Consider the following 13,763-nt stretch of genomic DNA (forward strand, 5'->3'; position numbering starts at 1 on the left):
ACTAGTTAACTGTAAGGTTGCAAGATTGAAACACCTGAGCTGACAAGATGAAAATCTGTCGTTCTGCCCCTGAACAAGGCAGTTAACCCACAGTTCCTAGGCAGTCATTGAAAATAAGAATGTGTTCTTAACTGACTTGCCTAGTTAAATAAAAGGTATAAAAATCAAAAATAAAATTGGAAATTGGCGCTCAAAAATACCGATTTCGATTGTTATTAAAAACTTGAAATCGGTCCTAATTAATCGGCCGACCTCTACTATATAGTGCTTTTCATTCAGAAGAACTAGAAGTGGCACAATAACTGTGTAACCAACAGTTATGGATGAAGATGGATGAAGATGGATGAAAATAAAATAAGCTAGTCAAATGGTTATAACGGTGCCAGTGGTCATTTGGCTGATCAATGACCGTCACAGCTCTAGCTAAAATACACTTTGGACTACTGGGAAGATGCCACCCTCAGTTTCACCTACCTGTGGGGTGGGAGACAGCATTGCAGCATCCTGAGGGTCAAAGTCAAACAGGTCGTTAGGGCAGATGCCGCTCTCGCTCAGGGCTGCTAGGAGCAAATCCTGTCCAGGATCCATCATCTGCAAACAGCAACAAACTGGTGAGTAACATCTGCGGGGGACAGATAGGGCAAGGCCTCTCTATCCACTGCTAGTGATCTAACCAAAACAACCATCTTTAGTTAAGACTTTTGTACGTTGGGCTCTCTGACACCTTGGATTTAACAGTTTACTATCTGTTGCACACCCTGCTACAACACACTATTTCACACAGGGAAATAGAAGCATTATTGTGCAAAGAAAATAATTCAAACCACACCGAATAAAGGTTGGGAGTTTTCAAACAACAATTTTCATAAATAATTAGCAACATATATTTCTCAGACAGACATTAGGACCATCTAATGCACAGCACCATGTGGCAGGGGTGTGATCACTGACTGTGTAAACCTTATTTATCTAACAGTTAATAAAACCATCAGACCAGAGAACTTCACTCAGCTACCTAGTGACTAGCTGTGCATCAATAAAGTACAGTGTTGGTTGTTGCTGTAGATGTTTGTTGGTCATTAAAATAATAAAAATACTGCAATAATAGTCTGTGTGTACACACTTAAATGCAATGTGTAGATCCAGGAGTATGATCTTGAGAACTTGCCTGGTTACAAAGTGACTCAGACCCCGGCACGTGTTTGCACTGACCGACTCCCTAGTCTCAACTTCCTGGTGTGACGTGGTTGCTCGCTAATGTCAAATCGAACAACGTGTTCTAAACAGCTTATTAGGCAAAGACAGTCAAATTATGAATAGGCCAGCTAGGAAACCGCACACCCTCTAAAAAAAGTGAACAGCAATATTCGTACTCACTGTGTGGCAATATTAGCTAGCTAACATTAGTTAACTAGCTAGCATGCTTCCAACTAAATTAATCATTAATAACAGTTAACGTTATAGTAACTGTCCACATAATTTATAAGTAAAGTTACTATCGTATCAACAAACATCAATATGCAACAGTTTCTGTGGGAAACATTTGTTTGCATGCAACAAAACTAACGTTAGCTTGGCTGTTAGCTAGCTTGCTGGATAACCTAGTTAGCTGGCTAACCACTTTGAATGTAACTACACTCAGCAAATCAATGTAACGTTACTAAAAGATAACCCGATATAACGCAGTCGCTAGTATTATTAGCCATAGCTAATGTATCTACAATAACAATAAACAGTTCGCTAGCTGCTACTAGTAATGTTACAAGAGTATAGTATAGCTAAGTTAGTTAGCTCAAGTTACCCTAGTTAGCTAGCTAATATCAAACTAAGATGGTTTGTGTTATGTTCAGTCAGTTACTAAAGACAGCTAGCTACTGTACAGTAAGTTAGACGCTAAATGTAACTGCCATGAATTGAAAGAGGACACCAAAAATCAATTTCACGAAAGCAACACGTCACAGCCTCACTTTTACTGTGATCCTCGGGAAATCCTCAACCATTTTCAGACATTTGTGCCTGGTAACAACACTCACATATCAGTGAACGGGCGTTCCGTTAATCGCTGCCTTAACCGGGATATTACCCTCTTCGCTCCTCTGTTTTCTAACCACCTTCCGCCATCTTTACCAAGCAGCCAGTCGCGGGTTGGTCACGTGACGTTTAACCCGAGCGCTGGAATTTTCAGTCGAGAATTCTTTCTGCTCCGTCGACAAAAAAGTATTTCCAAATGGCCGCGGGGCGTCCGTTGGCGATCCTCAATCGATAAAGAAAATAATGTTGGCATTTCAAGCATAATTCTTTAAACCTCACAGTCCAGAAACCGAGCGCTAAAACCGTGTCACGTGACCACGTGTCTTTGGAGGAAGTGACGTCTAGCACACATTTTGCAACATATGTAATTTGGAACGCCCATGTTGGTAAGGTCAAATATATATATATATATATATATATATATATATATATATATATATATAAATAATCACATTAAAACGTTAGCCGGTCTTTATTAGAGGTCTGTGTGTCATGATTTCAAATCATGAGAGAGAGAGAGAGAGAGAGATCCCAAAGCAGCAGCACAAAGCAAGGAAAATCTCCCTGGAAAGTACAAACCTTGAGAGGAACCAGACTCAGATGGGGACCCCTCAGGCTTTCTTTTCAATTCATGCTCTTACTAGCAGCAATAATAAACAGATACATCTATATGATTCATAATAAAATAATATTTTACACAATCATTAAATGTAATACCTTTTAAGTAAAAAATGATGTAAAAGATTTTGAAAAAGGCAGTCTGAAAAGTTTGCTTACAAACAAAACATGAAAACAAAACATAAAAGCCACAAACAAAACATGACACACCTGAACACAAAACTACAGAGAGCAAGAGAGCGATATGACTTCGAATTTGACTATGTACAGACATGGCTCTCAAGAGAAGACAGGCTATGTGCACACTGCCCACAAAATGAGGTGGAAACTGAGCTTCACTTCCTAACCTCCTTCCAAATGTATAACCATAATAGAGACACATGTTTCCCTCAGATTACACAGACACACAAAGAATTCGAAATCAAATCAAATTGAGATAAAATCCCATATCTATTGGGTGAAATACCACAGTGTGCAATCACAGCAGCAAGATTTGTGACCTGTTGCCACAATTAAAGGGCAACCAGTGAAGAACAAACACCATCGGAAATACAACCTATATTTATGTTTATTTATTTTCCCTTTTGTTCTTTAACTATTTGCACATCATTACAACACTGCTTATATACATAATATGACATTTGAAATGAATATTCTTCTGGAACTTTTTTAAGTGTAATGTTTACTGTACATTTTCTGTTTACTTCACTATTGTTTATGATCCATTTCACTTGCTTTGTCAATATAAACATATATTTCCTATGCCAATAAAGCCCTAAAATTTAATTTAATTTAATTTAATTGAGAAAGAGCATTTACACAGTTTAGTCAGAATATTCAGATTCTGTAAAACGATGATTTTTCAACAAATGATCAGGGTTACATAAGTATCAAACATACATAAGTAATGGAAAGGAAACACAGACTCTTTGTTTACATATTAAAAAATACTCCTTTAGTAATGTAATTTGTAGGTAGAAGTTGGTAAAGAGTACAGTATAACAGTATATGATATTTTCTCCCCAAGTTCTGCAAAATGTCTAAGACATCCTGTTACTCATATAGCCTCCCAAATCCCCCTTACGTAACTTTCCCTGGCAACAACATTTAATGAATCTAACCTCCCACTGACACCAGGAACCATCTTACCAGCAAGTAAAAACTCAGAAGTGGGTTTAACCGAAACTTGACCTTTCATCACAAGTATAGATAGGGTCATGACAAGGTGAACGAGTGTAAGCATCTTCAGACAGGTGGCTATTTTCATCAGGTCTGTGGCAGCCTTGTGTTCTCATAAAACCAGATAACCACAATGGGATCCAGACAGGAGGAGTCTGAATGTCGACGCCTTCTGATAGTGTCTGAAGGTCACAACACTCAAAACAGGTTTTAACACACACACATAGGTCTCCTGATGAGGAGACCCTACAGTTTATCGTAACATAATTTATTAACCCTTTAAAATGTATACGGCCTTGGTTTAACGCTCTTTAGATTTTTTTTAATTATGATTGATGGTAATGATTCATGTTGATTAATAAAATCAAATGCTTTGTGTGAAAGCTCTCGGAAGCCAACTCCCCGAAACACTGTCAGACAGCGCCTCCTGCTGACCTCACGTTATAAATACAGTCACAAATGTTCACATGGACCCTCGAGAGAATGAGTTACAATAAAAGATGGCGGAGGGAAGGAGCCGTAGAAATTATATGGGCTGAATAATTTCAAAGCAAAACATACAACAAATTATCCTTTGTGGAGACGGAAGAGAGTGTACATAGGGAAGAGAGGGGACATACGGCTGTTGGATATTTTTTTTACTGCAACAGAAGAGTGGACCGAAAGCCTTTCGCATAAAAAGACAAAAAACAAAATAAGACAGAAATGAACGGGGTACGTTGGCTGTAGCTAGCATGGTTAGCCAGCTAATCTAGCTGTATATGTTATCCTCTCTAACCCGGTACTAGCTAGCTACTCTATCGGTTGAATTAGCGAATGGTCGAAATTAAAAGTTAGTCGCTTTCAGTGGGCAATAGGTATTTGTAGCTGAATTATCCAGTCACGTTTGGCATGTTCTCGAAAACAGCCTTGTCACAATTTAACGTGATAAATGAAGGGATTCCGCTAACAACAATGGAGCCCGAATAGGTGCATCAAAACTGTGACAGAAGCTGATTTTTCAGTCTCTCGATCTCAAGGCCATCATAATGTTAAATAGTCACCACTAGCCAGCCTCTGCCCAGTACCCTGACCTTAGTCACTGTTAATAGCCAGCTACCACCCGGTACTTACCCTGCACCTTAGAGACTGCTGCCCTTTTTCCATAGTCATTGAACGCTGGTCACTTTACATGTTTACATACTTTTACCCACTATCTATATAATGTATTCTATTCAAGGCTCATCCTATATAACCATAGCTGTACACACTTTGCTAGTAATATACTGTATATACACACACCATTGAGTGTACAAATAATTAGGAACACCTTCCCTAATATTGAGTTGCACCCCTTTCGCACTCAGAGCAGCCTCAATTTGTTGGGTATGGACTCTACAAGGTGTCGAAGCATTCCTCACGGATGCTGGCCCATGTTGACTCCAATACTTCCAACAGTTGTGTCAAGTTGGGTGGTGGACCATTCTTGATACACACAGTAAATGGTTGAGTGTGAAAAACCCAGCAGTTCTTGACACACTCAAACCGGTGCACATGGCACCTACTATCATACCCTGTTCAAAGACACTTAATTAAATATTTTGTCATGCCCATTCACACTCTGAATGGCGCACATACACAATCCCATGTCCAAAGGCTTAAATCCTTCTTTAACTTGTCTCCTCTCCTTCATGTACACTGATTGAAGTGGATTTAGCAGGTGACGTCAATAAGGGATCATAGCTTTCACCTGGTCAGTCTGTCATGGAAAGAGCAGGTGTTCTTAATGTTATTGTTCATTTTGATATTATTATTTTTATAAATTGTTTTGTAAATTTACCCCCTTTTTCTCCCCAATTTCATGATATTACAATCTTGTCTCATCGCTGCAACTCCCCAACAGGCTCGGGAGAGGCGAAGGTCAAGTCACGTGTCCTCTGAAACATGACCTGCCAAACCGCGCTTCTTAACCCCCCACTCGCTTAACCAGGAAGCCAACCGCACCAATTGTGTCGGAAGAAACCCTCCCCTAATCCGGACAGCGCTGGCCTAATTGTGCGCCGCTCTATGGGACTCCCGGTCACGGCCGGTTATAACACAGCCTGGGATCAAACCCCAGGCCCCAGGCTGTAGTGCTTCTACACCTGCATTGCTTGCTGTTTGGGGTTTTAGGCTGGGTTTCTGTACAGCACTTTGAGATATCAGCTGATGTACGAAGGGCTATATAAATACATTTGATTTGATTTGATTTAGTGATGCCGCAACACTGTGATGTAGTGCCTTCAGTCTGCTCCACCACTCGGGAGGCCCCGTTCTGATATTTCTTAATTTATTTTTGTATTATGTGTGTATTGCTAGATATTACTGCACAGTTGGATCTAGAAACACAAGCATTGTACTGCACCTGTGATAACATCTGCAAATTTGTGTACACAACCAATAAACTTTGATTTGACAGTCGCACACACATACACAAAACAACAAATAATTGATGGCGTCCACCTCTTTCTTTGACAGGACATGTTACTAAACAGCCACTCCATCACTCTCCGAAACCAGAACCACAGCAAGTCCAAATCACCTGCCCTTGATGAGATGACCATCAAACTCATACAGGAGGGAAAGTACACTGGACGCTGCTCTATACAGAATGATGCACAGAGACAAGGTGACGGTATGTAGTGTGATCATTTAACTACTGCAGTGCATTCACGTCCTACTCTTTCTATTATGCAGTTCTGCTTGATCAGTTATCTTGTTGAGTGTGCAACAGATCTTGTTGATTAATCCACTCAAGTTGCAAGTGTTTGACCAATCAATGTATTGTATAGAATTGAAAAGGCCTAGATCAATGTAAATTCTTGATCAATTAGCTTAATCCACTCAATTTACATTGTGTAAATTCAATGTAGAGACTTTTATTTGCATTGTGAATGCCGAGTAGGTAAACTTAAAAGGTTTGTTAAGAGGTTGGCTTCATCAGGATCCATCACTTCAGCCCTCCTTTATAAGTCAAATCTTCTCATCACAAGTAAGAAGGAGCTGGGGGATTTGGTCTGAGCAGCATCTCAACAGTTTAAAGGGGTTTCCTCTCCTCATTTCCCATTTTACATTGGTGTTCTTAAGCAGACTTTCCTCTCTGCTTTCCCCACCCAGTAGCCAGGAAACTGAACTCTGAGGCAGCATTCGTCCTGAAGCTGGCGGATCGTGAGGAGAGCCACAATCAGCGGCCCTGCAGGACAGAAGAGCACCAGGCCCCCCAGCAGCTTCTCCACTTCTCCCCAGTCTCCTGCCTCCACGCCCCATCCGAGCACTCCTCCCCTCCTGCCCCCAGTAACATCACCCACACCCTCCTCGCCAACAGCACCGCCGTTCACCTCGCCAACCAAAGGAGGGACATCCAACGCAAGGCCAAAGGAAAGAAGTCAACACTTAGAATGTAAGCTACCACTGGATATCATCAAAACAAATCTGGTGTTTTCATACCTTGGGATGTCATAAATGCATGCACTAATCTGGAGCATGTAGATCATTAAGTAAAAGGGTGTATTTGGATTGATACTGGTGAACTGCACATAGTTGGCACTTCTCCCATGTGTAACTATCTGGAGTACACTAAACTGAACTTGAGGTAGTGGAAGCTTGGGTACTTGTGTTTTTCTGCTTCCAACAACGCCTATATTGTTGACTTGCCAAACAGAATCAATTTGTCAAAGCCTGTTTGTTTCTGTTGGACACATTGTGTTTCTGTTGGACACGTTGTGTTTCTGTTGGACACGTTGTGTTTCTGTTGGACACATTGTGTTTCTGTTGGACACGTTGTGTTTCTGTTGGACACGTTGTGTTTCTGTTGGACACGTTGTGTTTCTGTTGGACACGTTGTGTTTCTGTTGGACACATTGTGTTTCTGTTGGACACGTTGTGTTTCTGTTGGACACATTGTGTTTCTGTTGGACACGTTGTGTTTCTGTTGGACACGTTGTGTTTCTGTTGGACACATTGTGTTTCTGTTGGACACGTTGTGCTTCTGTTGGACACATTGTGTTTCTGTTGGACACGTTGTGTTTCTGTTGGACACATTGTGTTTCTGTTGGACACATTGTGCTTCTGTTGGACACGTTGTGTTTCTGTTGGACACGTTGTGTTTCTGTTGGACACATTGTGTTTCTGTTGGACACGTTGTGTTTCTGTTGGACACATTGTGTTTCTGTTGGACACATTGTGTTTCTGTTGGACACATTGTGCTTCTGTTGGACACGTTGTGTTTCTGTTGGACACGTTGTGTTTCTGTTGGACACATTGTGCTTCTGTTGGACACGTTGTGCTTCTGTTGGACACGTTGTGCTTCTGTTGGACACGTTGTGTTTCTGTTGGACACATTGTGTTTCTGTTGGACACATTGTGCTTCTGTTGGACACGTTGTGCTTCTGTTGGACACATTGTGTTTCTGTTGGACACGTTGTGCTTCTGTTGGACACGTTGTGCTTCTGTTGGACACGTTGTGCTTCTGTTGGACACGTTGTGCTTCTGTTGGACACGTTGTGCTTCTGTTGGACACATTGTGCTTCTGTTGGACACATTGTGCTTCTGTTGGACACATTGTGCTTCTGTTGGACACATTGTGTTTCTGTTGGACACATTGTGTTTCTGTTGGACACATTGTGTTTCTGTTGGACACATTGTGTTTCTGTTGGACACGTTGTGTTTCTGTTGGACACGTTGTGTTTCTGTTGGACACGTTGTGTTTCTGTTGGACACGTTGTGTTTCTGTTGGACACGTTGTGCTTCTGTTGGACACGTTGTGTTTCTGTTGGACACATTGTGCTTCTGTTGGACACATTGTGCTTCTGTTGGACACCATTGTGCTTCTGTTGGACACATTGTGCTTCTGTTGGACACATTGTGCTTCTGTTGGACACCACTGTGCTTCTGTTGGACACCACTGTGCTTCTGTTGGACACCACTGTGCTTCTGTTGGACACCACTGTGCTTCTGTTGGACACCACTGTGCTTCTGTTGGACCCACTGTGCTTCTGTTGGACACATTGTGCTTCTGTTGGACACATTGTGCTTCTGTTGGACACATTGTGCTTCTGTTGGACACCATTGTGCTTCTGTTGGACACCACTGTGCTTCTGTTGGACACCACTGTGCTTCTGTTGGACACCACTGTGCTTATGTTGGACACCACTGTGCTTCTGTTGGACACATTGTGCTTCTGTTGGACACATTGTGCTTCTGTTGGACACATTGTGCTTCTGTTGGACACGTTGTGTTTCTGTTGGACACGTTGTGTTTCTGTTGGACACGTTGTGTTTCTGTTGGACACATTGTGTTTCTGTTGGACACATTGTGTTTCTGTTGGACACGTTGTGTTTCTGTTGGACACATTGTGTTTCTGTTGGACACATTGTGTTTCTGTTGGACACGTTGTGTTTCTGTTGGACACGTTGTGTTTCTGTTGGACACGTTGTGTTTCTGTTGGACACGTTGTGTTTCTGTTGAACACGTTGTGCTTCTGTTGGACACATTGTGTTTCTGTTGGACACGTTGTGCTTCTGTTGGACACGTTGTGCTTCTGTTGGACACGTTGTGCTTCTGTTGGACACGTTGTGCTTCTGTTGGACACGTTGTGCTTCTGTTGGACACATTGTGCTTCTGTTGGACACATTGTGCTTCTGTTGGACACATTGTGCTTCTGTTGGACACATTGTGTTTCTGTTGGACACATTGTGTTTCTGTTGGACACATTGTGCTTCTGTTGGACACGTTGTGTTTCTGTTGGACACGTTGTGTTTCTGTTGGACACATTGTGCTTCTGTTGGACACGTTGTGCTTCTGTTGGACACGTTGTGCTTCTGTTGGACACGTTGTGTTTCTGTTGGACACATTGTGTTTCTGTTGGACACATTGTGCTTCTGTTGGACACGTTGTGCTTCTGTTGGACACATTGTGTTTCTGTTGGACACGTTGTGCTTCTGTTGGACACGTTGTGCTTCTGTTGGACACGTTGTGCTTCTGTTGGACACGTTGTGCTTCTGTTGGACACGTTGTGCTTCTGTTGGACACATTGTGCTTCTGTTGGACACATTGTGCTTCTGTTGGACACATTGTGCTTCTGTTGGACACATTGTGTTTCTGTTGGACACATTGTGTTTCTGTTGGACACATTGTGTTTCTGTTGGACACATTGTGTTTCTGTTGGACACGTTGTGTTTCTGTTGGACACGTTGTGTTTCTGTTGGACACGTTGTGTTTCTGTTGGACACGTTGTGTTTCTGTTGGACACGTTGTGCTTCTGTTGGACACGTTGTGTTTCTGTTGGACACATTGTGCTTCTGTTGGACACATTGTGCTTCTGTTGGACACCATTGTGCTTCTGTTGGACACATTGTGCTTCTGTTGGACACATTGTGCTTCTGTTGGACACATTGTGCTTCTGTTGGACACCACTGTGCTTCTGTTGGACACCACTGTGCTTCTGTTGGACACCACTGTGCTTCTGTTGGACACCACTGTGCTTCTGTTGGACACCACTGTGCTTCTGTTGGACCCACTGTGCTTCTGTTGGACACATTGTGCTTCTGTTGGACACATTGTGCTTCTGTTGGACACATTGTGCTTCTGTTGGACACCATTGTGCTTCTGTTGGACACCACTGTGCTTCTGTTGGACACCACTGTGCTTATGTTGGACACCACTGTGCTTCTGTTGGACACATTGTGCTTCTGTTGGACACATTGTGCTTCTGTTGGACACATTGTGCTTCTGTTGGACACGTTGTGTTTCTGTTGGACACGTTGTGTTTCTGTTGGACACGTTGTGTTTCTGTTGGACACATTGTGTTTCTGTTGGACACATTGTGTTTCTGTTGGACACGTTGTGTTTCTGTTGGACACATTGTGTTTCTGTTGGACACATTGTGTTTCTGTTGGACACGTTGTGTTTCTGTTGGACACGTTGTGTTTCTGTTGGACACGTTGTGTTTCTGTTGGACACGTTGTGTTTCTGTTGAACACGTTGTGCTTCTGTTGGACACATTGTGTTTGTTTGTTCACTTTCACAAGAATGTGGTCATGGCTCATATGTACCCGTAGATTTAAAAATGGTATTGATTGTTAATGTCAGTTCATACGTTTCCTTTCCAGGGCAGAGAGCGGAAAGTCCCAAAACCGCAAAGTAACAGACTACTATCCTATAAGGAGAAGCTCCAGGAAAAGCAGATCAGAGCTGAAGGTGAGAGTAAAGGGCATGTATTACCTTTTACCACTAAAATATTGACCAATATCATGCTGTTGTTATTAAGCAGTGTCCTGTACAGCGGAATTGAAAGATAAACAAAGCTAGTGTGGAATGAGAACCTAGTTGTTTGAACACCCGTCATTCTGTTTTATCAGTCGCTCAGGGTTTATAAGGTCAGGAAAAGTCATGGAATTTTAAAATGGCATTTTCCAACCCTGGAAAATGATCAAATCTGAAAAGTTTTGGGAAAGTCATGGAAATTAATTTAATAATTTCTGTTGATGTAATTTATTTACGCAGGTTTATAAAATGTTTGATCAATCAAACAGAAATCAACATATCAGCCAGGATCGCAATGACAATTTAGCATGCCATTAAGTTGTTTGATGCGGTGTTTCTGCTGCAGTCGTTTAGCCATTTTAGAATTAGGCTGTAACGTAATAAAATGTGGAAAAGGGGAAGGGGTCTGAATACTTTTCCAATGCGCTGTATGTCTGCCTTGCCGCTCACAGAATGGAATTTGCAACATGACAAGCTCCCGGGTTTTTAAAGTGTTCAAATGTTTTCGACCCACAATGTAATTGTTCTGAACCGCAACCCAACCCCCGGGTTGAAAGAATGTGTTCAGGCCACCCGCCAGCTGATTTTCAGAGGAAACACTGGTTTGAGGGCTTTTTGATTGTTTATTTATCAACAAGGATTTGGTATATTTTGACCAAACAAAATATCAAACAAAGCTGACCTTTTTATGTTTGCAGTGTAACTTTGTTCTTCCTAAATGGAAAAGGTTCATAAAATGTATAAGATGAAATTGACTATAATGGCATTAGCAACTATAAGGACTTGTGTTCTTCAATTAGTCTTATGACATAGTGATCATTACATGTCCTCTGTGCTTGTCTTCTCATAGTGTGAACAAAAGAAACACATCGATGATCTGATCATAAATGGGGTCGAGGAAGGAATGGAGGTACACTCATTGATCACAGCTTTTGAAACTTCACTATCAGACTTATCAGACTGGCATGTTTATTTGCAGACATGAAATGCATCTCACACGCAATGTCCCCCCCTCCCCTGATTATTTTGAAATGCTTTGGTACCTTTTTTTAGCTTGACTTTTGGACTATATTGTATTCCAATATCTGAGTGAAATATATCTGGTTCAGGTGCAGCATATTGATGGCAAGGGTCGAGGAGTGTTTGCCACCCAGTGTTTCCAGAAGGGCCAGTATGTAGTGGAGTACCATGGAGACCTGCTGCAGATCACCGATGCCAAAACAAAGGAGGCCGAATACGCTCTCAACCCTACCACCGGCTGCTACATGTACTACTTTCAGTATATCTGCAAAACCTACTGGTAGGTCAAAACACTTCCTCTTTTATGTGTGTGGCATCTCCGGCATAGCCGCAAAGCAATTTCAGTGTTCTCAATGTTTGCAGCACTAATGCAGTCTTTGTTTTAGTTTCATGATACAATATCTTTTCAACCATAACCAACGTGTTAGATTAACTTAATACCAGCGTTTTTTCAATTGCTTCTCCCTCTAGTGTGGACGCCACGAAAGAAACGGGTCGCATGGGTCGTCTGATCAACCACAGTAAGAACGGCAACTGTCAAACCAAACTCCATGATATCAACGGGATACCTCACCTCATCCTGGTGGCATCGCGAGACGTCGATGAGGGCGAAGAGCTGCTCTACGACTACGGCGACCGCAGCAAATCTTCCATCGCATCCCACCCCTGGCTTAAACATTGATGGAGACAGCTCGAAGAAGAATGCTAACAACACCATGGTTTCTTAAATAGATTGTTTTTTTAATGTAAAAATTGCCTTAGCAACAGAATGTGTTAGCACATTTTTTTCAGAGGGGAATGGGCGTGTGTGCGTACAACCTAGTAGGAGGCAGTTTCGAGGATGGGTTAGGTTACAGTGACTTAAACACATTTAGATCCAGATACATCTTCTAAATGTTTGCTGACATCAATACTTTTTAATATATTTAACTGTCTATATGAAACATGCTAGTTTTTTCCAGCAAATTTCTTTTTGTATATTTTGTATTACTGGTAGACCAGTGCTTCCACGGCATGCAGGTTCTAGTTTAGTGTAATGCATTTTTATACAAAGTTTTTCATAATCGGTTGTATAGTAGTTAGTTGCTCAGCAATAATTATATTTATGGTGCCAGAGCCCTTTCTGATTGATGCAGAAATATGAGATGCAAACTTATGAGCCCTCTTGAAAAGTTCCCAAAAACTGGAATATGATTCCAACCATTGAAACTTCCAATATTTGAAATGTAAATGTAATGCCATGTTAAGTAGAGTTGTTTTATGAACTTGAACAAATCTATTCCTATCTTAACACACAAAACTGTAAAAATGTCCACAAACAAATGCTCCACAAGGAAGTATTTAAATAAATATGTATGCTCGGGTGGAGGCATTGTTGAATAAACATGTTTTATGCAAAGTATATATTTTTTCTCTATTTTATTACTGGTATTACTACTGTCCTGAGAGCATCAGACAGATCACCTCTGTTATTTAATGTGCTGATTGCATGAGGTTGTCCTTCACTGAAACACATTGATATAAACGGTTTTATAAATACACGGTTTAAAGGCACAGTAACACCTGTTTCTATTTAAAAACAACGTCTATAGAAGGACTGGCTTTACGGGGTGGGCTTGTTCATAGGTGTCACC

General features: G+C 41.4%; 2 protein-coding genes across 6 annotated transcripts in view; one reads left to right on the top strand and one right to left on the bottom strand.

The window, feature by feature from the left end:
• LOC110537076 (protein strawberry notch homolog 1) overlaps nucleotides 1–2,347 on the bottom strand; it is a 30,010-nt gene extending 27,663 nt beyond the window's left edge. For 2 of the 4 annotated variants that reach the window (XM_021622831.2, XM_021622828.2), the window contains exons 1-2: nucleotides 1,968–2,347; nucleotides 475–591 (exon numbers count right to left, since the gene is read on the bottom strand). In XM_021622831.2, coding sequence (XP_021478506.2) covers nucleotides 475–591; nucleotides 1,968–2,000 — 150 coding nt within the window. In that variant the 5' untranslated portion in view covers nucleotides 2,001–2,347. The remainder of the gene's footprint in view (nucleotides 1–474; nucleotides 592–1,967) is intronic. The other 2 variants (XM_021622830.2, XM_021622829.2) reach the window with 2 other exon arrangements.
• A 1,951-nt stretch (nucleotides 2,348–4,298) lies between these two features.
• On the top strand, nucleotides 4,299–13,531 carry LOC110537078 (N-lysine methyltransferase KMT5A-A). 2 transcript variants are annotated; one of them, XM_021622836.2, is made up of 7 exons: nucleotides 4,299–4,542; nucleotides 6,325–6,481; nucleotides 6,964–7,246; nucleotides 10,956–11,043; nucleotides 11,960–12,019; nucleotides 12,219–12,409; nucleotides 12,601–13,531. In XM_021622836.2, the coding sequence occupies exons 1-7, from the start codon at nucleotides 4,534–4,536 to the stop codon at nucleotides 12,809–12,811; spliced, it is 999 nt and encodes a 332-aa protein (XP_021478511.2). In that variant the 5' UTR covers nucleotides 4,299–4,533; the 3' UTR covers nucleotides 12,812–13,531. The 2 variants fall into 2 exon arrangements, with proteins under 2 accessions (XP_021478511.2, XP_021478512.2); XM_021622837.2 differs by having other exon boundaries at nucleotides 6,967–7,246.
• Nucleotides 13,532–13,763: the final 232 nt, after the last annotated feature.

Source organism: Oncorhynchus mykiss, chromosome 12, assembly GCF_013265735.2.
Source record: "Oncorhynchus mykiss isolate Arlee chromosome 12, USDA_OmykA_1.1, whole genome shotgun sequence".
Lineage (NCBI taxonomy): Eukaryota > Metazoa > Chordata > Actinopteri > Salmoniformes > Salmonidae > Oncorhynchus > Oncorhynchus mykiss.